At 42.1% G+C, this 27,307-nt stretch overlaps 1 protein-coding gene across 5 annotated transcripts in view; it reads left to right on the forward strand.

The window, feature by feature from the left end:
* The window catches only part of USP30 (ubiquitin specific peptidase 30), a 99,824-nt gene that overhangs the window by 47,969 nt on the left and 24,548 nt on the right, over window positions 1-27,307 (forward strand). Inside the window, exons 1-3 of one of the 5 annotated variants that reach the window (XM_024257433.3) lie at window positions 16,603-16,831; window positions 20,702-20,811; window positions 21,938-22,120. In XM_024257433.3, the coding sequence (XP_024113201.1) occupies window positions 16,749-16,831; window positions 20,702-20,811; window positions 21,938-22,120 (376 nt within the window). In that variant the 5' untranslated portion in view covers window positions 16,603-16,748. Of the gene's footprint in view, window positions 1-16,602; window positions 16,832-16,866; window positions 18,110-20,701; window positions 20,812-21,937; window positions 22,121-27,307 lie in introns of those variants that run through there. The other 4 variants (XM_024257434.3, XM_054528183.2, XM_054528184.2 and 1 more) reach the window with 4 other exon arrangements.

The following is a 27,307-nucleotide window of genomic DNA, read 5'->3' on the forward strand; positions in this document are numbered from 1 at the left end:
CTGACTTTTAATTGTAGAATATAATCCATACAAATTTAATGTAAACAATTAATGTAATCACCAGTAATGTAGGATTTACATTTTACTATTTGCTTTCAATATGTCATGTCTTTTTTGCTCCTCAGCTCCTCCATTACCGTCTTCTTTTGTGTTCAATATATATTTTCTAGTGTACCATTTTGTTTCTTTTGTCTTTTCTTTCACTATATATCTTTGAGTTATTTTCTTAGTAGTTGCCCTGGAGATTACCATTACCATTTCAATGTGTTTATTTATTTTGTTTTATTTTATTTATTTATTTATTTATTTATTTTGAGACAGAATCTCACTCTATTGCCAGGCTGGAGTGCAGTGGCGCAATCTCGGCTTACTGCAACCTCCGCCTCCCGGGTTCAAGTGATTCTCCTGCCTCAGCCTCCTGAGTAGTTGGGACTACAGGCATGTGCCACCATGCTCAGCTAAGTTTTGTATTTTTAGTAGAGATGAGGTTTCACCATGTTGGCCAGGATGGTCTCGATCTCTTGGCCTAGTGATCCGCCCATCTCAGCCTCCCAAAGTGCTGGGATTACAGGCGTGATCCACCACACCCAACCACCATTTTGATTTATAACAATCTAGTTTGGATTAATACCAACCTAATTTCAATAGCATATAAAAACATTGCCATATGTATCTCACTTCCCCTTAAGCTGTTATTGTTAAGATTACATCTTTAGGCATTGTGTGCCCATCAGCATAAATTTATTGCTTTATGTGGTTGTTTTTAAAATCAGATACACAAAAAAATTATATACAAAAAATACATGGGCCAGGCACAATGACTTATGTCTGTAATCCCAGCACTTTGGGAGGCCTAGGTGCGAGAATTGCTTGAGCTCAGGAATTCCAGACCTGGTCAACATAGTGAGACCTCATCTCTGCAAAAAATAGACAAAATTAGCTGGGCATGGTGGCCCATGGCTGTAGTCCCAGCTAATTGGGAGGCTGAGGTGGGAGGATTGCTTGAGACCAGGAGGTTGAGGCTGAAGTGAGTCAAGGTTTCACCATTGCACTTAAGCTTGGGTGACAGAGTGAGATCCTGTCTCAAAAAATATGTATATATTTATACTTTCTTTTATGTTTACCTATGTAGCCAACTTTACTGATGCTCTTTATTTCCCCATGTGGGTTTGAATTACTGTTAGTGCCCTTTCATTTTAGCCTGAAATGTTCCTTTTAGTATTTCTTTCTTTTTTCTTTTTTTTCTTTTTTTTAGGGAGTCTCACCCTTTCACCCAGGCTGGAGTACAGTGGTGTGATCTCAGCTCACTGCAACCTCCACCTCCCGGGTTCAAGAGATTCTCCTGCCTCAGCCTCCCGAGTAGCTGGGATTACAGGTGTGAACCATGCCCAGCTAATTTTTGTATTTTGGATAGAGATGGGGTTTCACCATGTTGGCCAGGCTGGTCTCAAACTCCAGACCTGAGGTGATCCACCCTGCCTGGCCTCCCAAAGTGCTGGGATTACAGGTGCCCTTTAGTATTTCTTATAGGGCAAGTCTGCTAGTGACAAGTCTCTCTGTTTTTTTGTTTTAAGAATCTGGGAATGTCTTAATTCCTCCTTCATTTTTAAAGGATAGTTTTGCCAGATATAGTATTCTTGGTTGACAGCTTTGTTTTCTTTTAATACTTTGAATATGTCCTTCTACTACCTTTGGACCACCAAGGTTTCTAATGAGAATTTAGCTGTCAGTCTTATTAAGGATACCTTTTATGTGAGGGTTGCTTCTCTGCTTTCAAAATTCTCTTTGTCTTTGGCTTCCTACTGTTTAAATAGAATGTGTCTAGATGTGAACCTCTTTGAATACATCCTCTTGGAGTTCATTGAGCTTCTTTGATGTATAGATTAATGTTTTCCATGAAATGTTGGAAGTTTGGGGTCTTTTTCTCTTCAGGTATTTTTTCTTCCCTTTTGTTTTTCCCCTTTCTTTCTGGAATTACCATTATGTCTAAATTGGTATGTCTGATGGAGTCCCACAGGTCTCTGAGCCTATGTTCATTTTCCTTCAATTATTTTTCCTTCTGTTCCTCATCTCAATGGAACTGTCTTCATGTTCATTGATTCTTTGTTTACCTGTTCAAATCTGCTGTTGTGCTCTCTAGTGAATTTTTCATTTCAGTTATTCTACTTTTCAACTTCAGAATTTCTACTTCATTCCTTTTAATAATCTCTATCTCTTTATCAATATTCTCCATTTGGGGAGACATTGTTCTCATTCTTTCCCTTAGATCTTTATGTCTAAATTCCTTTGATCATATTTAAAATATATTTAAAGTCTTTGTTTCATAATTTCAATGTCTGGACTTCCTCCAACACAATTTTTACTGTTTTTCCCCCTGTGCATAGGCCTTACTTTTTTTGTTTCTTCACATGTGTCATTATTTTTTATTGAAAGCTGAGCACTTTATATAATATAATATGGCAACTCTGGAAATCAGATTCTCCTCCCTCCTCAGGGCTTGTTGTTGCCGCTGCTTGTTGTAGTTGCTGTTTGTTTTGTGGCTTTTCTGAACTAATTCCATAAACTCAGTTAGTGGCCTACAGGTGTGGCCACTGAAAACTCAGATAGCTTAGTGGTCAGCTAATAATTGGATAGAGATTTCCTTAAATGCCTGGAACTGCCTGGAACCAGTAAATCTTCCAGTCTTTGCCAAGGAGTGCCGTGTGTGTGTTGGGGCACACCTTCAACACTCAGCCTGTCAGCTGAAAACTCTGCCTTAGGCTTCACTTCCTGCTTGTGTCAAACATCAAGGTCAGCCAGATGTGAGAACTTAGGGCCTTCTCAGGTTTATCCTGAGCACGTAGAGAGCGTTGCACATGTGTATGTCCTTCTAGATACTCAGAATTACATCTGAATTTTTCAAAGCCCCTGAATATCTGATTCCTCAGATTTTCTTTTTTTTTCTTCCACTTTTATTTTAAGTTCCAAGGTATATGTGCAGGATATGCAGGTTTGTTACATAGGTAAGTGTGCCATGGTGGTTTGCTGCAGAGATCAACCTATCACCTAGGTATTTAGCCCAACATTCATTAGCTATTATTTCTGATGCTCTACCCACCCCCACCCCTCCAAAGGCCCCAGTGTATGTTGGCTCCTGCCCCCCTCCCCACCCGCCAGTTTCCATGTGTTCTCACCATGCAGCTCCCAGCTGTAAGCATGTAAACATGTGGTGTTTGATTTCTGTTCCTGGATCAGCTCCATCCATGTCTCTGTCAAGGACATAATCTCATTCATTTTTATGGTTGCATAGTATTCCATGGTGTATATGTACCACATTGTCTGTATCCAGTCTATCATTGATGAGCATTTGGGTTGAATCCATGTCATTGCTATTGTAAATAGCACACATTTTCCTTTTAAGCTTTTTTTCCCTTTTAAGCTTTTTGCTAGTCTATTTTTTTTTTTTTTGCTGCAATTGTTATTCATTTCTTCAGCAACGAATGCTATTTATTAAAATACTTACCTGGAATGTTTCAACAAACAGTCTGTGTGGGCTTATATTTCCCTTTCTCTTGGATAAATAAATACCTAGAAGACGAATGGTTGGATCATTATGGTAAGTTTATGTTTCTCTTTATATGAATCTGCTAAATAGTTTTCCAAAGTATATTATTTTACATTCCTGCTAGCAGCATATGATATCCAGTTGCTCCAAATCCTCACCAACAAGTGATATTAATTTCTTTAATTTTAGCCATTCTAATGGGTGTGTGGTGGTATTATATAATGGTGTTAATTTTTGTATCCCTGATGACTAGTGGTGTTGACCATCTTTTCATGTGCCTACTGATCATTCTCATATCCTGTATTGTGAAGTATCTGTCCAGATATTTTGCCAGTTCAGAGGGAATTGTTTTTCTTCTTATTGAATTGCAAGAGTTCTTTACATATTCTGGATACAAGTCTTTGTTAGATATATGTATTATAAACATTTTGTGGCTTATCTTTTTGTTTTCTTAACAGTGTTTTTTGAAAAGAAAAATTTTAAAATTTTGATTAGATCTAATGTATCAGCTTTTTCTTTTCTAGTTTGTGCTTTTTGTGATCTATCTATGAAATCTTTGTCTACCCCAAGGTTGCAAAGATTTTTCTCCTAGTTTTCTTCAGAAAGTTTTATAGTTTTAACATTTAATTGTAGATCTATAATTCATTTCAAGTTAATTTGCATGTCTTGTTACATTCTTTTACAACAGTGTAACTTCTATATTTTTATGTGTCTTATCCTATAGTTCTCTATGGTTTATTTTGGCCATAGAGGAATGTCATATCTTCCAAAAAGTTTGGGTGGGAAGACAGGAGATAGGGCTTGTGTTCTAGTCATGTGACCTTAGATAAGTTCCTACAATGTTCTCATCTGTAAAATGGCACTAATTATAACTTACCCTATCTGCTGCCCATGAATGTAGTGAGAATACAAGGAGATGATACAGAAGCCAGCATTTAGAACTGATCTAGTTCCCGAGAAAAAATGTGGGGTGCTGTAACTATTCTTATCACTAAGTGATAAGAATCTTTTTTTTTTTTTTTTTGAGATGGAATCTCACCCTGTTGCCAGGCTGTAGTTCAGTGGCATGATCTCAGCTCACTGCAACCTCCACCTCCCAGGTTCAAGCAATTCTTCTGCCTCAGCCTCCCAAATAGCTGGGACTACAGGTGCCTGCCACCACACCCAGTGAATTTTTGTATTTTTGGTAGAGATGTGGTTTCACCATGTTGGCCAGGATGATCTCGATCTCTTGACCTCATGATCTGCCCGCCTTGGCCTCCCAAAGTGCTGGGATTACAGGTGTGAACCACCACACCTGGCCAGCCATTTTCTTTCTTTCTCTATCTCAGTGTTTCACTAAGGATGAAATGTTTACCTCTGAATGTAATCAAGATGACTTGGGGTGATATATGATATAAATATTTATCACATTTTAATTATCATATGTAGATACTTATTTTCACATATATTAGAAAAATATTGTTTTTTTCTACATTTGAAAACAGTTTTTATAAAGAACATTTAAAATATTTATGTGCCACAGGTTGATGAATAAAATAGTGAAGGTAAAGTCTACATATGGCAAAAAAAAAAAATTTAGGGTGCTACCAAAATACCTGAAGTTTGGGGAAACTTCAGAGTTTAACTATTAGGGAAGTGATTAGGGAAACTATTAGGGAAGCTTGTCAAAATGCAGATTCTTAGGCATCACACTGCTATGTTCTGATCCACTTGACTGTGATGGGGCCTGGAACCCACACTTTTAACAAGCAACTCAAGAGATTTTGAGGTAGTTGGTATAAGGTCCACATTTTGAGGAACATTGCTCCTGCTATAGTAGTTCTCTACTGCTGCATAAGAAATTACCCCCAAAACTTAGCATCTTTAAAAAAATTAACATTTGTTATCCCACACAGTTTCTGTGAGTCAGGAATCCACCAAGAGCAGCTGAATTGGCTGGCTATTGCTCAGGGTCTTTTATGAGGTTGTAGCCAGATGTTGGCTATGGCTGTGGTCTCATCTGAAGACTTGACTGGGGTTGGAAGATCCACTTTCAAGATGGTGCACTCACGTGATTGGTAAGTTGATAATGGCTGTTGGCAGAAGGCCTCAGTTCCTTGCCACATGGACCTCTCCACAATGCTGCCTGGGCATCTTCACAACATGGTGACTGGCTTTTCCCAGAGCAAGTGTCTCAAGAAAAAGCAAAGTGGAAGCAACAATGTATTTTATGACCTGGCTTTGGAATTCACATAGCATCACTCTCACAATAGTTTTTTCAATGTGAGATGTGAATTCAGAACATGGGGGATCATTGGGGACATATCTTGGAGGCTACCACACTCAGCTTTTCTCCTATATTGCCCTACATGGTCAAAATTCTCAGAAGAGGCCAGTGGAGAAAGAACCAGATTCTCTAACAGGAAATGGGATGTCTGGTTCCAGTTCTGCCCTCATTTAAACTCTCAGGTCCTCTGTTTCCTCATCAGTCAACTGAGCTGGCCTCTGATAGTCTCTTCAGTTTAGGACCTTCCAGATTAGAAAGAAAACAATTGTTTCCTTAAGATTAGCTGTTTTGCAAAGCAATGTGCTGAAGACTTATGGGATTTCTGTTTTAACAGGATGAGGTGACTTTCAGGCAAATGCAATTCTTGCTGGGGAAAACAACCTATAAATTAACAACAAATAGGAGGAAACATGCACAATTAATCACATCCAAGCTCCTGAAAGCTTGCTGGGGCTTCATGATTTAAGAAAATGAATATGGCCAGGTGTGGTGGCCCACGCATATAATCCCAGCACTTTGGGAGGCTGAGGCAGGTGGATCACGAGCTCAGGAGTTTGAGACAAGCCTGGCCAACATGGTGAAACCCCATCTCTACTAAAAATACAAAAATTAGCCAGGCATGGTGGCGCGTGCCTGTTGTCCCACCTACTCCAGAGGCTGAGGCAGAGGAATCGCTTGAACCCAGGAGGTGGAGGTTGCAGTGAGCCGAGCTAGCGCCACTGCACTCCAGCCTGGGTGACAGAGCGAAACTCCATTTCAAAAAAAAAAAAGAAAAAAGAAAAAGAAAAAGAAAATGAATATATGTGAAGTATGAACTTATCAATCATATAAATTAGATGATGCCTATTCCATGGCAAATTATTTTTTTAAAGAATTTATCATGGCATTCCTTGAAGAGCTACTTTGGAAGGTCGAACTGTGAGTTTACTATTGTGAAGATCTGAGGTAAGAAAAGCTTTGAAGTGGGGTTTTAGGATCCCTCTGTCAATTGAAGCTCAACCAGAAAAAAATAGTTTGAATTACAAAGATTGTGACAATTCAGAATGACTGCATAAAGAAAGACAAACTTATAGAGTATTCTTTCAAATTATTTTTTAATTATAAAAGAAATTGTAGAAACTCAAATAATATGAAACAGCATTCAGAAGAAAATTAAAATTACTAGTCATTTTTCTGTTCAAGGACACCCACGCGTAGGTATCTTCATACAAGTTTGTGACCACATTTATTGTATTAGCTGACCTTCTTTTTTCACTTTGTACAAACTTCTAATGAGCTTTTTTTCCCAAAAGGAATGTCAATTTTGATGCTGTATTTCCATTATGTTTTTCAAGTTTTAAATTATTTTTTGAATAAATACTGCATGGAGATGGTACAAAATTCACTAAGAACAAAAAGGTGTTCCTTTCTGTCCTCAGTCATACGGTTCTCTTCCCAAAGGCAAGCAATGTGTGCTCCCAGTTACTTATTTATCCCTACAATTATAAATGCCTAATCTTTTATTCTTTCACACAAATGATAGCATTTTGCCCATTTTTCTGCACCCTCCTATTTTCTCTTAACAAAACATCTGAGTACCTTTCCTAACAATACGGAAAGAGCTGGCTCATTGTTTTCATAGCTACATAGTACTCTGCTGTGTGGGTATATAATAATTTTGCTGGATATTTAAATTGCTTCCAATCCCTTATTATTAAAAACAATGTTACAGAACATTATACTCAGTGGTGAGAGACTAAAAGCTTTTCCTCTAAACTCAGGAACAAGATAAGGATGCTTGCTTTCACAACTTCTATTTAACGTAGTACTGGAAGTTCTAGCCACAGCAATTAGGCAAGAAAAAGACATAAAGGCATCCAAATCAGAAAGAAGCAAAATTATCATTGTTTTCAGATGATATCTTTTCATATGCAGAAAACCTTAAAGAGTCCAGAAAAAAAGCTGTTAGAACTAATAAATTAATTCAGCAAAGTAGCAGGATACAAAGAACGTCAATACACAAGAATCCATTGCATTTTTAGATACTAACAATGAATAATCTGAAAAAGAAGTGACAAAAACTATTCCATTTACAATAGCACCAAAAAGAATGAAATACTTAGGAATTAACTTAACCAAGGAAGTGAAAGAGTTTTACAATGAAAATCACAAAATATTGCTGAAAGAAATTAAAGAAGACATAATGGAAACACATCCCAAGTCCATGGATTGGAAGAATTAATATCGTTAAAATGTCAATACTACCCAAAGCGATCTATAGAGTAAATACAATCTCTGTCAAAATCCCGTTTATTTTTTGAAGAACTAGAAAAACCCATTCTATATTCATGTGGACTCTCAAGGGACCCCAAATAGCCAAAGCAACCTGAGAAAGACAAGCTAGGCTGAAGGACTCACTCTTTCTAATTTCATAACTTACTACAAAGCCACACTAATCAAAACAGTATGATACTGGCATAAGATAGGCATATAGACCAATGAAGCCCAAATACAAACTCTCTGATATATGGTCAAAATGACTTTTGACAAGAGTACCAATACCGTTGAATGGGAAAAGGACAGTCTTCATCAAATAGTTCTGGGAAAACTGGATATCTATGTGCAAAAGAATGAAGTTGCCCCTTACCTAACAGCACATACAAAAGTTAATTCAAAATGGTTAAATATCAAAATGCAAGACCTAAAATGATAAAACTCTTGGAAAATAATATACGGCAAAACCTTTGTGACATTGGATTTGGCAGTGATTTCTTGGATATGACACCAAAGACACAGGCAACAACAACAAAAAATTGGCAAATTGGACTTCATGAAAATTTAAAACTTTTATGCATCAAAAGACACTATCAAGAGTGTCTTTTGATATTCCACAGAATAGGAGGATATCTTTGAAAAATTTTATATCTGATAAGAAATTAATATCTAGAGTATATAAAGGACTCCCAAAACTCAAACACAAAATAACCTCATTCAAAAATGAGCAAAGGATATTTTTCCAAAGAAGATATACAAATGGTCAATAAGCACATGAAAAGATGTTCAACATTACTAATCACTAGAGAAATACAAGTTAAAGCTACAATGAGATGCCACCTCAAACCCATTATAATGGCTACTCTTAAAACAGAAAATAACAAGTGTTGGCGAGGATGTGGAGAAATTGCAACCCTTGTGCACTGCTGGTGGGAATGTAAAATGGGGCAGCTGCTGTGGAGAAAGTATGACAGTTCCCCAAGAAATTAAAAATAGAATTAGCATATGATCCAGCAATTTCAGTTTGGGTACATATTCAAATGCATTGAAAGCAGGATCTTGAAGAGATATTTGTATATACCCATGTTCATAACAACATTATTCACAATAGCTAAAACATACGTAGCAACCCGTGTCCATCAACAAAAGAATGGATAAGCAGAATGTGGTATACAATGAGGAATACTGTTCAGCCTTAAAAAGGAAGGAAATTCTGCAATACGCCACACCATAAATGAACCTTGAGGACATTACACTAACTGAAGTAAGCCAGACACAAAAAGACAAATTACTGTATGATTCCACTTATATGAGATACTTAGAGTAGTTGAATAAATAGAGACAAAATGTAGAATAGTGGTTGCTAGGAACTGAGGAGAGTGTAGAATGAGGAGTTACTGTTTAACAGGTACAGAATTTTAGTTTTGCAGACGGAGAGTTCTGGAGATGGATGGTGGTGATGGTTACACAACATTATGAATGTCTTTCAATACCACTGAACTGTACACTTAAGAATGGTTGTCCAGACGTGGTGACTCACACCTGCGATCTGAACAGTTTGGGAGGCTGAGGTGGGAGGATTGTGTGAGGCCAGGAGTTTGACACCAGCCTGGGCAACACAGTGAGACCCCATCTCTACAAAAAAAGAAAAATCAGCCAGGCACGATGGCTTGTGTCTGTAGTCCTAGCTACTCGCAAGGCTAGGGTGGAAGGATCATCTGAGCTCTGGAGTTCAAGGCTGCAGTGAGCTGTGATAATGCCACTGCACTCCAGCCTGGGCAACAGAGTGAGACTCTTTTTCTAAAAATAAAAATAAAAAAAGAATGATTAAGGTGACAAATTTTATGTTATGTGTACTTTGCCACAATAAAAAAAATGGAAAAATCCTCTCAAATGCTGTAATAAATATGTTTATTCTTCTACATATATGATACTTTGTCACTGAGTATGCAGATTTGTAATTTTGATAAACATCCAAATTGCTCTACCTATACCTCTCACAGAGATACCCAAGTTTTCCTATTTACCCATATACCATCATCATTATGTTATCCCACTTTTTCATGCTTTATTAATCTGATGGGGAAAAAAATGTTTTCTGATTATAGTTTTAATCTGCGTTCTTTTCATTACCAAGTAAAGTCAAACATCTTTTTTTTTTCTGTCGCCCAGGCTGGAGTGCAGTGGTGCGATCTCTGCTCACTGCAACCTCCGCCTCCAGGGTTCTAAGCGATTCTCCTGCCTCAGCCTCCCGAGTAGCTGGGATTATAGGCATGTACCACCATGCCTGGCTAATTTTTGTATTTTTAGTAGAGACGGGGTTTCACCATGCTGGCCAGGCTGGTCTTGAATTCCTGACCTCAGATGATCCACCTGCCTCGGCCTCCCAAAGTGCTGGGATTACAGGTGTGAGCCACTGCGCCCGGCCAAACATCTTTCCAAAGGGGTAAGAGGTACTTATGTTCCATTTCCTATCCTCTCTTTAGCCCACTCTCAGGTGTTAATGAGAACCCGGCTAAAATCAGGGCTGGGTTGCTCCATATGCCCAGGCAGTGTCTTGAAACCAACAGAAATGTGGGGTGCAGATCACAGTGGGGGTGTGGGGTGATGGTCCCAGCCTGAGGGCTCAGGTCGGAGGCAGAATTGTCCAGCTTAAGACACAGGCCTTAGAACCAAACAGACCTGCCTGCCATACTGTCTGGTCACAAACCCACAGTATGACCTTGGCCAAGTCAATTCACTTCTCCAGGCTTTAGCTTCCTCTTCTGTGAAATGGGATTTTAATAGAACCTACTAGGAGGGGCTGTTGGGAGGATGAAACAGGGCAGTGCATGTAGGTGCCTAGCATGGGGTCTTGTCGATAACAAGTTTTGGCAGGTGGTTGCAATCACTATGTTTCAGGTGAGGAAACTGTGACCCCATTGTACCAGTCAGGGTTCTCCAGAGAAACAGAATCAATAGAACGCGTGTGTGTGTGTGTATGCACACGTATAGATCATATAGATAGACATAGACACATAGACATAGAACTAGACATAGCTTTTATACATGTAGACATAGATATAGATATAGGAGTGAGCCTTAAAGAATTGGCTTACACAGTTGTGGAAGCTAGCAAGTCCAAAATCTATAGAGTGTGCCAGAAAGCTGGAGACCTATGGAAAAAGCCATTGTTGCAATTCAGGCAGTCTGCAAGCAGAATTCCCTCTTATTCTTCCCTCTTGCTTGGGGGAAGTCAGTCTTTTTTTTTTTTTTTTTAGATGGAGTCTCACTCTGTTGCCAGGCTGGAGTGCAGTGGCGCGATCTTGGCTCACTGGAACCTCCGCCCCCCCGGGTTTAAGTGATTCCCCTGCCTCAGCCTCCCTAGTACCTGGGACTATAGGCACATGCCACCACACCTGGCTAATTTTTATTATTATTATTTTGTATTTTAGTAGAGACAGTGTTTCACCATGTTGGCCAAGATGGTCTCCATCTCCTGACCTCGTGATCTGCCCACCTCAGCCTCCCACAGTGCTGGGATTACGGGCGTGAGCCACTGCGCCCGGCCAGTCTTTTTTTTTTCTTCCTTTTCAGGCCTTCAATTAATTGGATGAGGCCCACCCACTATTTGGAGGGCAAGCTATTTTACTCAAAAGTCCACCAATTTAAATGTTAATCTCATCCAAAAACCATCTCACAGAAACATCCAGAGTAATGTCTGACCAACTATCTGGGCACTTTGGCCTAGCCAAAGTTGACAATTAAAATTAACCATCACACTCAGGGAAAAAGATGAATTGCCTAGGTTCACATAGCCAGCCAGCTGGAAGGTCTGTTGTTGTTGTTGTTGCTGTTGTTGTTGTTGTTGTTGTTGCTGTTGTTGTTGAAATGGAGTCTCACTTTGTCGCCCAGGCTGGAGTGCAGTAGTGCGATCTTGGCTCACTGCCACCTCCGCCTCCCAGGTTCAAGCAATCCTCAGTCTCCCAAGTAGCTAGGATTACAGGTGTGCGCCATCATGCCCAGCTAATTTTTGTATTTTTAGTAGACATGGAGTTTCACCATGTTGGCCAGGCTGGTCTCAAACTCCTGACCTCAGGTGATCCACCCGCCCGGTCTTCCCAAAGTGTTGGGATTACAGGGGTTGAGCCACTGTGCCCAGCCAGCTGGAAGTTTTGATCCAGACCTTGAACCAAAGATATTTTATTTCATTGACTAGGGTGACCATATATTTGGAGACAGTCTCAGTTCAACACTTGTTGTCTCAGCATAATTCTTAGTAAAACCACCTTTTACTCCTCCAATGGGTTGAGTGTGAACAATAAAGTGGATGCTTTTTTTTTTTTTACCGAGGAAATCTTTATGTTCATCCAACATTTATTCACCTAAGAGACGATGTTTACCCTACACTTCATCCTCTTCTGGCCTTGGGGTCAACCCACAAACTTGTCTGGGGAGAAGGGTGAATCAGTGCTAAGAACGTGCTGCCAACATAATTGAGACCATGGTCAGCGGATCAAAGGGAAAAAACAAGACCTACAGCAGACAGTTCTGACATGCTGTGTGAGGTGGAATTTAAATGATTTTGAGACATTTATTATTGTTTTGTTTTGGCCTCCAAAACCACCGCATAAGGAAAAAATAAACAGAAATCTCGTGAGTGTTTGAATCTTTCTGTGTTTATTCTTTCTACCTGTGGACAAACACAAAATATTTTATACATGTTCATGTGAAAGCATCTTGTTTTTCCAGACCAGACACTAAGACCCAGCGCTGAGGACAAAAGGAAGCAAGCTCTGCATATTCGAAGTGTTGCAAACTAGGGTCGATCCTCTGGGCCAGCCCTCTCCTCTAGGGACTTACTCAGAGTGCGTTGGGTAAATGTGGCATTTAAAGAAAGGGTACTTTGGGAGGCCAAGGCTGGTGGATCACTTGAGCCCAAGAGTTCGAGACCAGTCTGGGCAACATGGTGAAACCCTCTGCCTCTACAAAAAATACAAAAAATTAGCTAGACTAATTTTAGTATTCACCCAGCCAGCTAAAGTGATGGTTCTCAAAGTGCAGTCTGCAGGCTCCCTAAGGGTGCTCAAGACCCTTTTAGGAGGTTCATTGGGTCAGAATTTTTTGTAATAATACTAAGCCCTTCCCATTCCCATTCACTCACCAGTGTATCTCGGAGTTTTCCAGAGGCTATGCAATGAGTGATGTGATCATGGGTCTGACGTCTAATAGAATGTCTGCTTTTTTTTTTTTTGAGACTTGGTCTTGCTCTGTTGGCCAGGCTGTGTGGTGGAGTGCAGTGGCACAATCATGGCTCACTGCAACCTCTAACTCCTGGGCTCAAGCAATCCTCCCACCTCAGCCTCCCAAGTAGCTGGGACTAGAGGTATGTGCCACCACACCCAGCTAAATTTTGTATTTTTGTAGAGACAGGGTTTCACTATGTTGCCCAGACTCGTCTCAAACTCCTGGGTTCAAGGGGTCCACTCACCCTCAGTCACCCAAAGTGCTGGGATTATAGGTGTGAGCCATCATGCCTGGCCTGCTTCAGTATTGTTGGGTTTTAAATATTTCTGTTTCCATCAGTGGTTGCCAGGGGTTGAAGGGGGGTGGAGGGGGGTGAGTACAAAGGGCCAGGGGGTCACTTGTGGGCAGTGGTTATTCCATATCTTGATTCACCTGAGGTCAGGAGTTCGAGACCAGCCTGGCCAACATGGCGAAACCACGTCTCTACTAAAAATGCTAAAATTAGCCAGGCATGATGGCACGTGCCTGCAATTCCAGCTATTTGGGTGGCTGAGGCACAAAAATCGCTTGAATCCCGGGAGGTGGAGGTTACAGTGAGCCAAGATTGCGCCACTGCACTCCAGCCTGCGTGACAGAGTGAGGCACTACTGCAAAAAAGAAAAGAAAAAAAGTTTGAAATATTGCAAGAATTACCAGGATGTGGTACAAAGACACGAAGTGAGCACATGCTGTTGAAAATGGTGCCAATAGACTTGCTGTAGTCAGGTTGCCACAAACCTTGAACTTGTAAAAACGCAGTATCTGTGAAGCACAATAAAGTGACGTGCAATAAAACATGATATGCCGGGCGGGGCACGGTGGTTCACACCTGTAATCCCAGCACTTTGGGATGCCGAGGTGGGCGGATCACAAGGTCAGGAGTTCAAGACCAGCCTGGCCAGTATGGTGAAACCCTGTCTCTACTAAGAATACAAAAATTAGCCGGGCATGGTGGCGGGCACCTGTAGTCCCAGCTACTTGGAAGGCTGAGGCAGGAGAATCGCTTGAACCCGGGAGGCAGAGCTTGCAGTGAGCCGAGATCACGCCACTGCACTCCAGCCTGGGCCACAGAGCGAGCCTCTGTCTCAAAAACAAAAAACAAAAAACAAGATATGCCTATATACCTCAATTTTAAGGAAACAAAAATTCTCAATTTTAATTTCTAACAGAGTACAGTTAGATATAAACAAAATCCCTCAATCCTTTTTAAGCATACAAAGAGATCCGGAGAACAAAAACTTTGAGAACTACTGATCTAACGCATTGATTTCTTTTGTTTTGTTGGGGCTGCAGGTATGCAACACCACCCCCAGCATGAATGCAATTACTCAGTCTGGAGTCAGAGAAAGCAATTGAAAGGGAGGGAAAAATCTTGCTGGCTCTAATGCTTTATAAACTGTGCTATCCAATACGGTAGCTGCTGGCCACTTGTGGCTATTGAGCACATGAAAAGTGGGTACTCCAAACTGAGAGGTACTTAGTACCAAAAACCAAAAAGATAATGGGCCGGGCGCGGTGGCTCACGCCTGTAATCCCAACACTTTAGGAGCCCGAGGCTGGTGGATCACAAGGTCAGGAGTTCAAGCAACCTGACCAACATGGTGAAACCCCGTCTCTACTAAAAATACAAAAAAATTAGCCGGGTGTGGTGGTGTGCACCTGTAACCCCAGCTACTCAGGAGGCTGAGGCAAGATAATCACTTGAACCTGAGAGGTGAGATCGTGCCATTGCACTGCAGCCTGGGCAGCAGAGCAAGACTCCGTCTCAAAAAAAAAAGAATGTAAATTATCTCATCAATAATTTTCACATAGAAATGACATTTTTTGTTTTTCTTTTCTTTGTTTTTGGTAGCCATGGGTTCTTCCTATGTTGCCCAGGTGGTCTTGGACTCTGGGCCTGAAGCCATCCTCTCACCTGGCCTCCCAAAGTGCTGGGATTATAGGCATAAGCCACTGCACCTGCCCCAATATTTTGAACATATTGGGCCAAGGAAAATATATGGTTAAAATTAATTTTACCTCTTGCTTTTTTTTTTTGAGACTGAGTCTCTCTCTGTTGCCCAGGCTGGAGTGCAGTGGTGTGATCTCAGCTCACTGCAGCCTCTGCCTCCCAGATTCTAGTGATTCTCCTGCCTCAGCCCCCTGAGTAGCTGGGATTACAGGCGCGCACCACCACATCTGGCTAATTTTTGTATTTTTTAGTAGAGACGGGGTTTCACCATATTGGCCATGCTGGTCTCGAACTCCTGACCTCAAGCGATTCGCTCCCCCCCGGCCCCCCCAGACTCCCAAAGTGCTGGGATTACAAAGTATGAGCCATCGCGCCTGACCTCTTTTTTTTTTCTTTTTTTTTTTTTTGAGATGGAGTCTCGTTCTGTCACCCAGGCTGGAGTGTAATGGCATGATCTTGGCTCAGTGCAACCTCCACCTCCCAGGCTCAAGCGATTCTCCTGCCTCAGCCTCCTGAGTAGCTGGAATTACAGGCGCCTGCCACCACGCCCGGCTAATTTTTGTATTTTTAGTAGAGATGGGGTTTCACCATGTTGGCCAAGCTGGTCTCGAACTCTTGACCTCAGGTGATCCACCAGCCTCGTTCTCCCAAAGTGCTGGGATTATAGGCGTGAGCCACGGCGTCTGGCCTACCTCCTGCTTTTTACTTTAATGTGGCTACTAGAAAATGTAAAATTACCTATGTGGCTCCTGTATATTTCTGTTGGAGAGTGCTATTCTGGAGATACACAGACTGAACTGCCAATCTCTGTTTCACCATTTACAAGATGTGTCAAAAAACTATTTCTTCAAATTTCTTCGGTTCCCTGGGATGTAAAATGTGGGTAATGTTAGAGTTGGTGTGAATATTAAACGTAAATAATGCATGTAACATACTTAGCTCTATACCTGGCACCCCAGTAAACAATAAGTTTGTTGGCTATTAAAGACGTTGATTTCTCTACTGATATCGTCAGAGATGGGCCTCATGCTCATTAAAGTTCCTTCCTCTGCGACCTATTTCCACTCTGGCCACAATAATAACTAATTATAGCAGAGGCCTGACCCGACTTTCGGCTGTTGGCCTCCCTTCCCCACATCGAAAAATTCAAATCATGACCCAAGGTCCATCCTAGAAGTGTGCCATCTGTATTTATGAATGGAGCCTAAGCAAATCTGAAAACCAAGCAGACCCAAGCAACTGAGCCTAGCTTAGCAACCGACGCCGGGGCCTGTTGCTAAGGGAAAATAAAGAAAGGACGTGGTCCGTCAGCTATTGCTCTCCGGGGGCAGCTACTTCCGGTCCCCCTGGGCGCTGTCCTGCGGTCTACGTTCCCCCGAGGTGCTGGGACTTCGTAGCCTGCGGTCCGGCGGCGGCGGCGGCGGCAGTAGCGGAGGAGGTGGTTTCAGGCCTCCGGTGCGGCTGCAATGCTGAGCTCCCGGGCCGAGGCGGCGATGACCGCGGCCGACAGGGCCATCCAGCGCTTCCTGCGGACCGGGGCGGCCGTCAGGTGAGATTTTGGGGGGCGGGGCGGCCGAAGAGGCCGGGACCAGGGTCCCCAGCTTGGGCCCGTGACTGCTTTTTCATGCCTTAGTTGGGGTCTCCAGGGCCCGCGCGGGCATTCTGGAAGCTTCTGCGTCCTTTAGGGTTGGAGGCCTGGGCCCGTAGGTGGGAGGACTGACGGGCTCCCGTCCTTCGGCAACACCAATTCTGTCTGCACTCCCCAGGTCTGTCAGTCCCTCCCCCTCCTGTCATTGTTCCCAGGACACCCGGGGCACTCCAGTCTTGTCAAGGCCCCTAATTCTGTCAGTGCCGTCAGTCCTTTCAGTGCCTCCTAGGCCTGCCAAGACCCCTCAGTCCTTCTAGTATACCCCCAATCCTTCTGGGGCCCCCAATCATATCAGTTTCTGGACTGCCAGGGTTCCCCAATCTTGGCATGGTTCTTCTAGTCCTATAAGTGCCCCGGGCCTGCAAGCCCCGCGTTTTGTTAGTACCGCCCCCTATTCCTGTTAGCCCGCCGTCTAGTCTAATATGGATCTCCACTTCTGTCTGGGTCCCTGATGTTATTAGTGTGAGTAAAGGCCCTTGTTTTGCAAGGGTCTCTAAATTGGTCAGGGTCCCTTTAACCTGTTAAGGTTGCTTGGTCCTGTTAAAGCCCTCCGTTCTTGTTAGGACTCCTCGATTGCCTGGGTCCCCAATCCTGTCAGGGCCATTTCCCTCTTATTCACCCTCCCAAGGGCTCCAGGCTTCAGAACTGAGTACCCCCTCCCCCACTGCTGACCCCAAATGACTGAGACCTGTTGCTCAGGTCGGCTTCCTCTGGAACTGGAGCAGGTTTAAAGAGCTTATTATCCCAGGGCTGAAAGTCCTCGATACTTATCCTGTCCAGTGCACCCATTCCGTAGATGGGAAGTGTGGCCCCATAGCTGACCTCATAGCAGAGTTGGGAGGAGAAGCCAGATCTTTTCACCCCCAGGCCCCACCACTCTCCTCGTGATGTCATTCTGCAGAGGAAGGGAGTTTCCAAAATCGCCACTTGTCCCTGGGTATTTTTTCCTTATGCTGCTAAAGTCATGGACAAGTCCTCTCTCCCATCCCCTTGACACTCTTCCCTTCAGTTTCCATCTTGAACTTTGTGGTTTTAAGCACAGACCTGGGGAGACAGACAGGCATGATTCAGAGCCATGTTCCGTCACTCACTGTGACCAAGTTGGGCTCTTAGTTTCTTCTGCTATAAAAATGAAAGTGATAGTAGAACCTGCTTCTGTGGGGTTGTTTTAAAAATGAGGTAAGATTGTCACAGGGCCTGGCAGAGAGTATGTACCCTTAAATATTAGTGTCTGATTAGGGGATTTTAAAGCACTGGTAAAGCGCTTTAGCACTTCCATGACAGTCCTTTTTAATCTTTCCAGGCACTTTTGTGAACTCATGTATCGTGTAAAAGCACAGTGATGTATTAAGAAACTTCAAGAATACCTTTCACCGGCTGGGCATGGTGGCTCACGCCTGTAATCCCAGCACTTTGGAAGCCTGAGGCAGATGGATTGCTTGAGCTCAGGATTTCGAGACCAGCCTGGGCAACGTAGCGAGACCCTGTCTCTACAAAAAAATTTAAAAATTACCTGGGCATGTACTGTGCACCTGTGGTCCCAGGTACTTGGGAGGCTGAGGCAGGAGGATCACCTGAGCCCGGAAGGTAGAGATTGTGTTGAGCTGAGATGGCACCACTGCACTCCAGCCTGGGCACTAGAGCAACTAGAGCAAGACACTGTCTCAAAAAAAAAAGAAAGAAAGAATAGCTTTCATGAATGATCCTGAGATTGTAATGCTTAATTTGTAGCACCTAACATTTATTAAGTTCTTAACTGTGTACTCTATGCATTCACACTTATTTAATCCTCACAACAGCCCTATGAGGTAGGTCTTATGGATTGTCCCCATTGTACAGATAAGGAAACTGAGGCTTAGAATGTGAAATGATGCCAAATGAAATAGCAAAGCCAGGACTGGACCAAAATTATGTAATCCCACTTTCTTAACCAAGTTTGGTGTATATTCTGTTGACTCTGTCTTGGAAAACAAATATTTATCTGAAATTCAGCTATCAGCTATGATACTAAGAAATGCTGATTATTATAAAACAGAGTCAATATTATCACCAGTGACTCTTCACCAAGTTAATGTTTACTGAACTGAAATCAAAACAATATTCACATTATCCAAATACTGGGATAATAATGTATTACACACACACAAACACGTATGTGTGCATGTGTAACATATGCAGATACACATTACATAGCTATATACACATAGATGGTTTGTCTTATTTTGTAGAAATATATAACTTTGTATAAAAACAATGTTTTAAATTGCTGGTGAAATTTCTTAATAGTAGCAAAAGCATAACCAGTGTTCAAGTCAAGCCTGAAGTTACGAAATCTTTAATTTTATAAATATTCAGCTCTTTTATACCATTGTATGTGTGCCCCTTCCCTGTCTAATATTCTAAAAGAGAAATTCATTTCTGTATATTTTCTCCAGTATTCCGTCATTCAATAAATATTATATATATATACACACACACATATATATACATATATATATATATATATATTTTTTTTTTTTTTTTGAGGCAGAGTCTCGCTCAGTCGCCCAGGCTGGAGTGCAGTGGCTCGATCTGGGCTCACTGTAACCTCTGGCTCTTGGGCTCAAGCCATTCTGCCTTGGCCTCCAGAGTAGCTGGGATTACAGGCACCCACCACCACACCCGGCTAATTTTTGTATTTTTAGTAGAGATGGGGTTTCACCATGTTGGCCAGGCTGGTCTCCCAGTGACCTCAGGTGATCTGTCCACCTTGGCCTCCCAAAGTGCTGGGATTACAGGCATGAGCCATCACACCTGGCCTCAATAAATATTATTGAGAACCTACTATGTGCCAAGTATGACCTAGACACTTGAGCTCATTAGTGAGTAAAACAAAGCACATACCAGTTAAGGGAGACAGACAACAAACCCAGTGCATTAAAAAAAAAAAAAAAAAAAAAACATAGCAAATAAGTTAATTTTATGTTAGAAGGTGGTAAGTGCTATGGTAAAAAGAAAAAGTAGAAACATATCAAGGGGACCAGGACAGATCCCACTGATATGTTCAGGTAGGCCTCTTGAGAAGCGAAGGGAGGTAAAGGAGTGAGCCAAGCAGTGATCTGGGGGAAGAGCATTCTGAGCAGAGGGAACAGCAGTGCAAAGGCCTTGAGGTCGGAGCATTGGCTGGTAACGTTCTGTGTGGAAGTGGAGTGAGAGGCAGAAAAGGAAAATAACTTCAGTTTTTCCTCAGAGTGAGAAGTAGCCTTTGGAATGTTATGATCTGACTTAGATTTTTTTTTTTTTTTTTTTTTTTTTTTAATGAGACTGAGTCTTTCTCTGTCGTCCGGGCTGGAGTGCAATGGCGTGATCTCAGCTCACTGCAATCTCTGTCTCCCAGATTCAAGTGATTCTCCTGCCTCAGCCTCCCGAGTAGCTGGGATTACAGGTGCACATCACCACGGCTAGCTAGTTTTTGTGTTTTTAGTAGAGACAGGGTTTCACCATGTTGCCCAGGCTGGTCTCGAACTCTGGGGTTCAAAGGATCCTCCTGCCTTGACTTCCCAAAGTGCTGGGATTACAGGGATGAGCCACCGTGCCCGGCTGACTTGGATTTTAAATCCTAATGTCTAAACATCCTGATTTTCAAGATGTAATCCTATGACTATATGTTACTTTAACTTGCAATTAGGTATTTGGTGGGTTATTTTGACAAAATGTTATTCTGTCTATATCTGTATATTCGCCTATTGTGTTTGTGATGAGGGAAGACAGTAAACTTGTTTTCTTTTTTAGATATAAAGTCATGAAGAACTGGGGAGTTATAGGTGGAATTGCTGCTGCTCTTGCAGCAGGAATATATGTTATTTGGGGTCCCATTACAGAAAGAAAGAAGCGTAGAAAAGGTAAGAAAGAGTACACTGCATCATGGTCTATAGACTTGACCCAGATCCCTGTTATCTGAAAACAGTACAAAGAAGGTGGGGAGGTTGGTCATATTTGTTCTCTGTATCTTTAAAATTAGGACTTCAGGTTTTCAAACAGTACTTTTACCGTTAGTCATTATTTTATACCCTGTAGTAAAAAGATTTCTATTTCAGCGCCTCTCCAGACTGGAGTTCGAGGCATGCTTTGTAACGAAAAATGTCAAGCGGCATGATTGTCTAAGAAGTGTTCTCATTAGTACGGCAATTGTAGTTTTCAGTGGTACAGACTGACCAATTACATCATATATTTGTGTTCTCTCAGACTAGCTTGCTAGTAACTGGTAAAAATTTCAAGTTAGTGCCTTCATTACTAAAAAATTATTTTCTTATTTTTTTAAATGCTCCCTTTTGAAAGTGTGGCTCTATGTAACACTGATTAAAATTCAGCAAAGAAAGAAGAATGTGGTGAAATTTGATCATTGTTAAATCTGGGGACAGTTATAATTGAGGTTTATTTTACATTCTCCCTCCTTTTGTGTGTCTTTGAGAACTTTGATAATAAAAAGTTTTTTAAAAAGATTGCTAGCAGAAGAGAGAAGTATATTAGATTTCGTTGATCTCTGCAGAAAGACTGGTCAGAATTGGTATAGTGGTGTCTTTCCCAGTGATTGTTAAGATAAGAACAGAATCATTGTCCTGGGGAAGTAACAACAGAACAATTGTTCTCTTCTGTTCTGAGAAACATTGCCTTCTGATTAAAGAGAAAGAGAGCACGTAGGGGAGAATGAGGAAGAGAAAAAGACAGGAGATGGTTACTAAGTGTTTTTGTACATTTAGGAAGAACCATGCTGTGCTGGATACCATGATAGGTTTCAAAGATAACACACAAAGGGGACCTGTCCTTCTGTGCTTACAGTCTGCGGAGCAGTACTAGAACCAAGCCTTGGCACAGATAGAAGGCCTGGCCCCAGATCTCTGTGGATAAGGATCTTCTTGGATCGGGATTCCAAGTTTAACGCCACAGCGCAGTAACTGGGTCCCAAATGGGAGAGAAATGGATCAAATGTGATATGCTGTTCTCTTCTTCCCCCTGCTTTTTTTTTAGGGCTTGTGCCTGGCCTTGTTAATTTAGGGAACACCTGCTTCATGAACTCCCTGCTACAAGGCCTGTCTGCCTGTCCTGCTTTCATCAGGTGGCTGGAAGAGTTCACCTCCCAGTACTCCAGGGATCAGAAGGAGCCCCCCTCACACCAGTATTTATCCTTAACACTGTTGCACCTTCTGAAAGGTATCTAGATGGGAATTTCAAGGGAATTATGTACCTTTTCAAAGAAGTCCAGGTGACAGAGACTCTTATAACAAAGAGTTAATACCTTATTGTAGGAAAAGATCATATAGATCATTATGAATAAAAAACACCAAGAGCCCAATAGATACAAACAAGTATTTTTTAAAAATCAAAGATGGAGGCCGGATGCAGTGGCTTATGCCTGTAATCCCAGTACTTTAGGAGGCCAAGGCACGTGGGTCACGAGGTCAGGAGTTCGAGACCAGCCTCACCAACATGGAGAAACCCCATCTCTACTAAAAACACAAAAAATATTATCTGGGCATGGTGACACATGCCTATAATCCCAGCTACTCAGGAGGCTGAGGCAGAAGAATCACTTGAACGCTGGAGGCGGAGATTGCGGTGAGCTGAGATCGCACCATTGCAGTCCAGCCTGAGCAACAAGAGCGAAACTCCGTCTCAAAAAAAAAAAAAAATCAAAGATGGAACCATTTATTTTTTAAATTGTCAAGTTAATAACAGCTTTTTAAGGAAGGAAAGAAATTCACTGCCACATAAACAGTTTCATTGTAAGAAGTATTCTGGTTTCAAAAACATTGAAGTAAAAAAAAAAAAAATGTCCATTAGCCTAGAAAATAAGGTAATTCACAAAAGAAGTAATACAAATTGCTAACAAACTCAAGTGTTCAACTTGACCATCATCAAAGAAGTATAAACAAAATAAAATGCTATTTTTTGCCTGTCAGCAAAGATTAAAAAACAAATTTGCAGCCCCCATCCAGCTGTTGGACAATACATCCATACACCGCTGAGAGGGGTGTAACTTAGTGCCACTTTTCTGGAAAGCAGTTTAGAACTACACAATAATAGCTTGTGAAATGCTCAGTACTGTTTGACCCACCCAGTAATTCCATGTCTGGGAGTCCGCCTTATGAAAATGGTTAGAAACGTAGATTGTGACTGAACTAGCCTAAAAAATGGAGTCTAAAAGCAAACAAGTTTAGGAATGGCTGAATGGTAGCCCCCAACTGGGAGAGTCACAATGTACACTGGCTTGGTAAAGGTTTTAAGAAATAACCTACCCAACTTTTATTTGTTTTTGTTTTTGTTTTTGTTTTTGTTTTTTGAGACAGAGTCTCACCTTGTTTCCCAGCCTGGAGTGCAGTGGTACTATCTCAGCTCACTGCAACCTTGACCTCTTGGGTTCAAGTGATTCTTGTGCCTCAGTCTCCTGAGTAGCTGGGATGACAGGTCTGTGCCACCACACCCAGCTAATTTTTTGCATTTTTAGTTGAGACAGGGTCTTACTATGTTGGCCAGGCTAGTCTCAAACTCCTGGCCTCAAGTGATATGCCTGCCTCAACCTCCCAAAGTGCTGGAATTACAGGCATGAGCCACTACGCCTGGCCCCAACTTCATTTTTATTTTTATTTTATTTTATTTTTGAGACAGAGTCTTGTTCTGTTGCCCAGGCTGGAGCGCAGTAGCACGATCTCAGCTCACTGCAACCTCCGCCTCCCGGGTTCAAGCGATTCTCCTGCTTCAGCCTCCCTAGTATCTGGGATTACAGCCGCATGCCACCTCGCCCGGCTAATGTTTGTATTTTTAGTAGAGACAGGGTTCGCCATGTTAGCCAGACTGGTCTCGAACTCCTGACCTCAATTGATCTGCCTGCCTCAGCTCAAAGTGCTGGGATTACAGGCGTGAGCCACTGCACCCAGCCCAACTTCATTTTTAAACCAACTTTTTTGACTGTAGAACTGGTTTTTTTTCTTCATAAAATCTGCTGACATTCCATGGGTATTATACAGAGCGCAATGTATGCACAAAGATCTCCAACACCTAATTATAATGGCAAAAGGAAAGAATGTAGATATCAAACAGAATCATTAAGCAATCACCTGTGGCCATACTACCCTGAACTTACCTGATCTCATCGGACCTCAGAAGCTAAGCAGGGTAGCACTTAGATGGGAAAATGATTAAGTGATCGATGGCATACAGCCATTAAGAATCACTTTTATGAAATTTTTTTTTAATTTGGGTGAGGGCATAGGCTGTAATATTAAATTTAAAGAGCAGCATGCAAAATATAATTTGACTTCATTAAGGTAGGAACTTCCACAGACAAAGGCTGGACTGAAAAATGCTAAAATGTTAGCAGTGGCCATTTTGGTATTGTGCAGTCATTGGTAATTTTAAAATCATTTTTGGAAAAAAACTATACTTCTACTTTTAACAATAAGCATATATTGCTCTCACTGTAAGGAGAAAATTGGGTTTAAAAAACATTCAGCTAAATCGTGCTTCACTGAGATATTTTCCCATGTGAGCTCTGCTTGACACAGAAATCTTTATGAAGCAAGTGTACTTTTCTGTAGAAGAGGTGACTTGAGAATAATTTGTTTTACTATCCTGTTTTTTTAGTCCATTCCTGGTTTAGAAAAAAAAGTGTGCAACTCGCTGCCAGCGTTCCTCTAATTTTACGTAAACATGCTCTTTGAGGCTGAAGCAAATCTGACTGATTTTAAATGTGAAAATGGAAAAACTGTTCTTGGAGGTCTTTCTTTTTTTTTTTTTTTTTTTTTTTTGAGATGAGTCTCGCCTTGTCGCTCAGGCTGGAATGCAGTGGCGGGATCTCGGCTCACTGCAACCTCCGCCTCCCAGGTTCAAGCAATTCTCCTGCCTCAGCCTCCCGAGTAGCTGGGATTACAGGCGTGCCCCACCATGCCTGGCTAGTTTTTGTATTTTTAGTAGAGACAGGGTTTCACCAGGCTGCTCTTGAACTCCTGACCTCAAGTGATGCACCTGCCTTGGCCTCCCAAAGTGTTGGGATTACAGGCATGAGCTACCATGCTTGGCCTTTTTAATTTTTTTTTTTAAATAGAGATGGGGTCTTGCTATGTTGACCAGGCTGGTCTTGAACTCCTGACCTTAAGTGATCGTCCCATCTTGGTCTCCCAAAGTGCTGGGATTACAGAGGTGAGCCACTGCACCCAGCCATGTTCGTGGGAGTTATTTCTAAATAGAACTTGTCTCTAATCCTAATGTAACAGAAATGTATATGATGTTACATTAAGATTAAAGACAGGAGTATTCTTGGGGCAAATGGGAAATGGGTTGAAAACACCACTCCAAAGATTTTGTGAAAGCTGAAATGTCCACATTAGTTATCCTAACCCTGACCTCAGCACTGCCCTTATCGTTCACATGGGACCCAGTGCTGGGAGCCAGAGCCATCCTTGGGCTGCTGTCCCAGGATGTCTGCTCATTTCTCTGCTTCTGCTTTCCAATGTCTCTAACTTTGGTTTTTTAGAAAAAAAAATTTTGCCTGCCTTGGCCTCCCAGAGTGCTGGGATTGCGGACATGAGCCACCATGCCTGGCCTATAAATAATTTTTTAATTATACAAGTAATGCATGAATCAGTTCTCTTTGTAAAAGATGAAAGCATTACAGAGAAGGCCAAAGTCCCCTTTATCAATACTCAACCCTGCTCCCCTCCACCTTTCCCAAAAGGAAGCTATAGGTGAATGCTTCCAGACCCTTTTCTGTGCATTTGAATACATTTCTATGCGTCCATAGAAATTATATATTGTGGGGTTTTTTTGTTTTTTGTTTTTTGTTCTTTGTTTTTTGGAGACAGGGTCTCACCCAAGCTGAAGTGCAATGGTGCAGTCTCGGCTCACTGCACCTCAGCCTCCTGTGCTCAAGCTATCCTCCCACCCCAGCTTCCCAAGTAGCTGGGACTACAGGTGCATGCTGCCACACCCGGCTAATTTTTGTATTTTTAGTAGAGATGGGGTTTCACCCTGTTGACTAGGCTGATCTTGAACTCCTGGGCTCAGGCGATCCACCCGCCTCAGCCTCCCGTAGTGCTGGGTTACAGGCATGAACCACCACACCTGGCCTGTATATTGTTTTGTTCTGTTTGTGATTTACATGGCCAAATATAATACATTAGAGAAACATCCATTTTAGTACATGTAGCTCTACCTCCTTCACTATTTTTTTTTTTTTTTTTGAGACGGAGTCTCGCTCTGTCTCCCAGGCTGGAGTGCAGTGGCGCGATCTCGACTCACTGCAAGCTCCACGGCGCGATCTCGACTCACTGCAAGCTCCACCTCCCAGGTTCAAGCTAGTCTCCTGCCTCAGCCCCCTGAGTAGCTGGGATTACAGGCACCCACCACCACGCCTGGCTAATATTTTTGTATTTTTAGTAGAGACGGGGTTTCACTGTGTTAGCCAGGATGGTCTCGATCTCCTGACCTCGTGATCCGCCCGCCTTGGCCTCCCAAAGTGCTGGGATTACAGGCTTGAGCCACCGCACCTGGCCTTTTTTTTCTTTTTTGAGTGTATTGGTCTTATAGTTTGTCTTCTGTGAATTGCTAGTTTATATCCTTTGCCTACTTTTTTAAATTGTGGCAAAATATCCATAACATAAAATTTAGCATTTTCAGCCTATAGTTGAGTAGATTAAGTACAGCCACACTGTTGTGCAGCAGTCACCTCCATCCCTCTCTAGAACTCTTCATCATCCCGTACTGAAACTGTACCCGTGAAACAGTAACTCCCACTCTCCCCTCCCCCTAGCCCTTGGTAACCACTGCCCTACTTTCTCTCTCTTTGAATTTGACTCAGACCTCATTAAGTCATGAGTTTCCTCATATTTATAAGATGTACCCCATTAAGTGCACTCATATAATATTCACCCTTTCGTAACTGGCTTATTTCACTTAATGTCTTCAGGGTTCATCCATGTTATACCATGTATCAGAATTTCATTCATTTTTAAGGCTGAATAATATTCTATTTTTTTTTTTTAGACAAAGTCTCGTTCTGTCACCCAGGCTGGAGAGCAGTGGTGCGATCTTAGCTCACTGCCACTTCCGCCTCCCAGATTCAAGTGATTCTCCTGCCTCAGCCTCCCGAGTAGCTGGGATTACAGGCGTGCACCACCACACCTAGCTAATTTTTTGTATTTTTAGTAGAGACGGAGTTTTACCACGTTGGCCAGGCTGATCTCGAACTCCTGATCTCAAGTGATCCACCCACCTCAGCCTCCCAAAGTTCTGGGATTACAGGCGTGAGCCACCATTCCTGGCCTAGGCTGAATAATATTCTGTTGCATGTATATGCAGCATTTTATTTGTCCCTCTGTCAGTCAGTGGACATTTGGCTTATTT

The sequence above is a fragment of the Pongo abelii genome, chromosome 10 (assembly GCF_028885655.2).
Source record: "Pongo abelii isolate AG06213 chromosome 10, NHGRI_mPonAbe1-v2.0_pri, whole genome shotgun sequence".
In the NCBI taxonomy this organism is placed as follows: domain Eukaryota; kingdom Metazoa; phylum Chordata; class Mammalia; order Primates; family Hominidae; genus Pongo; species Pongo abelii.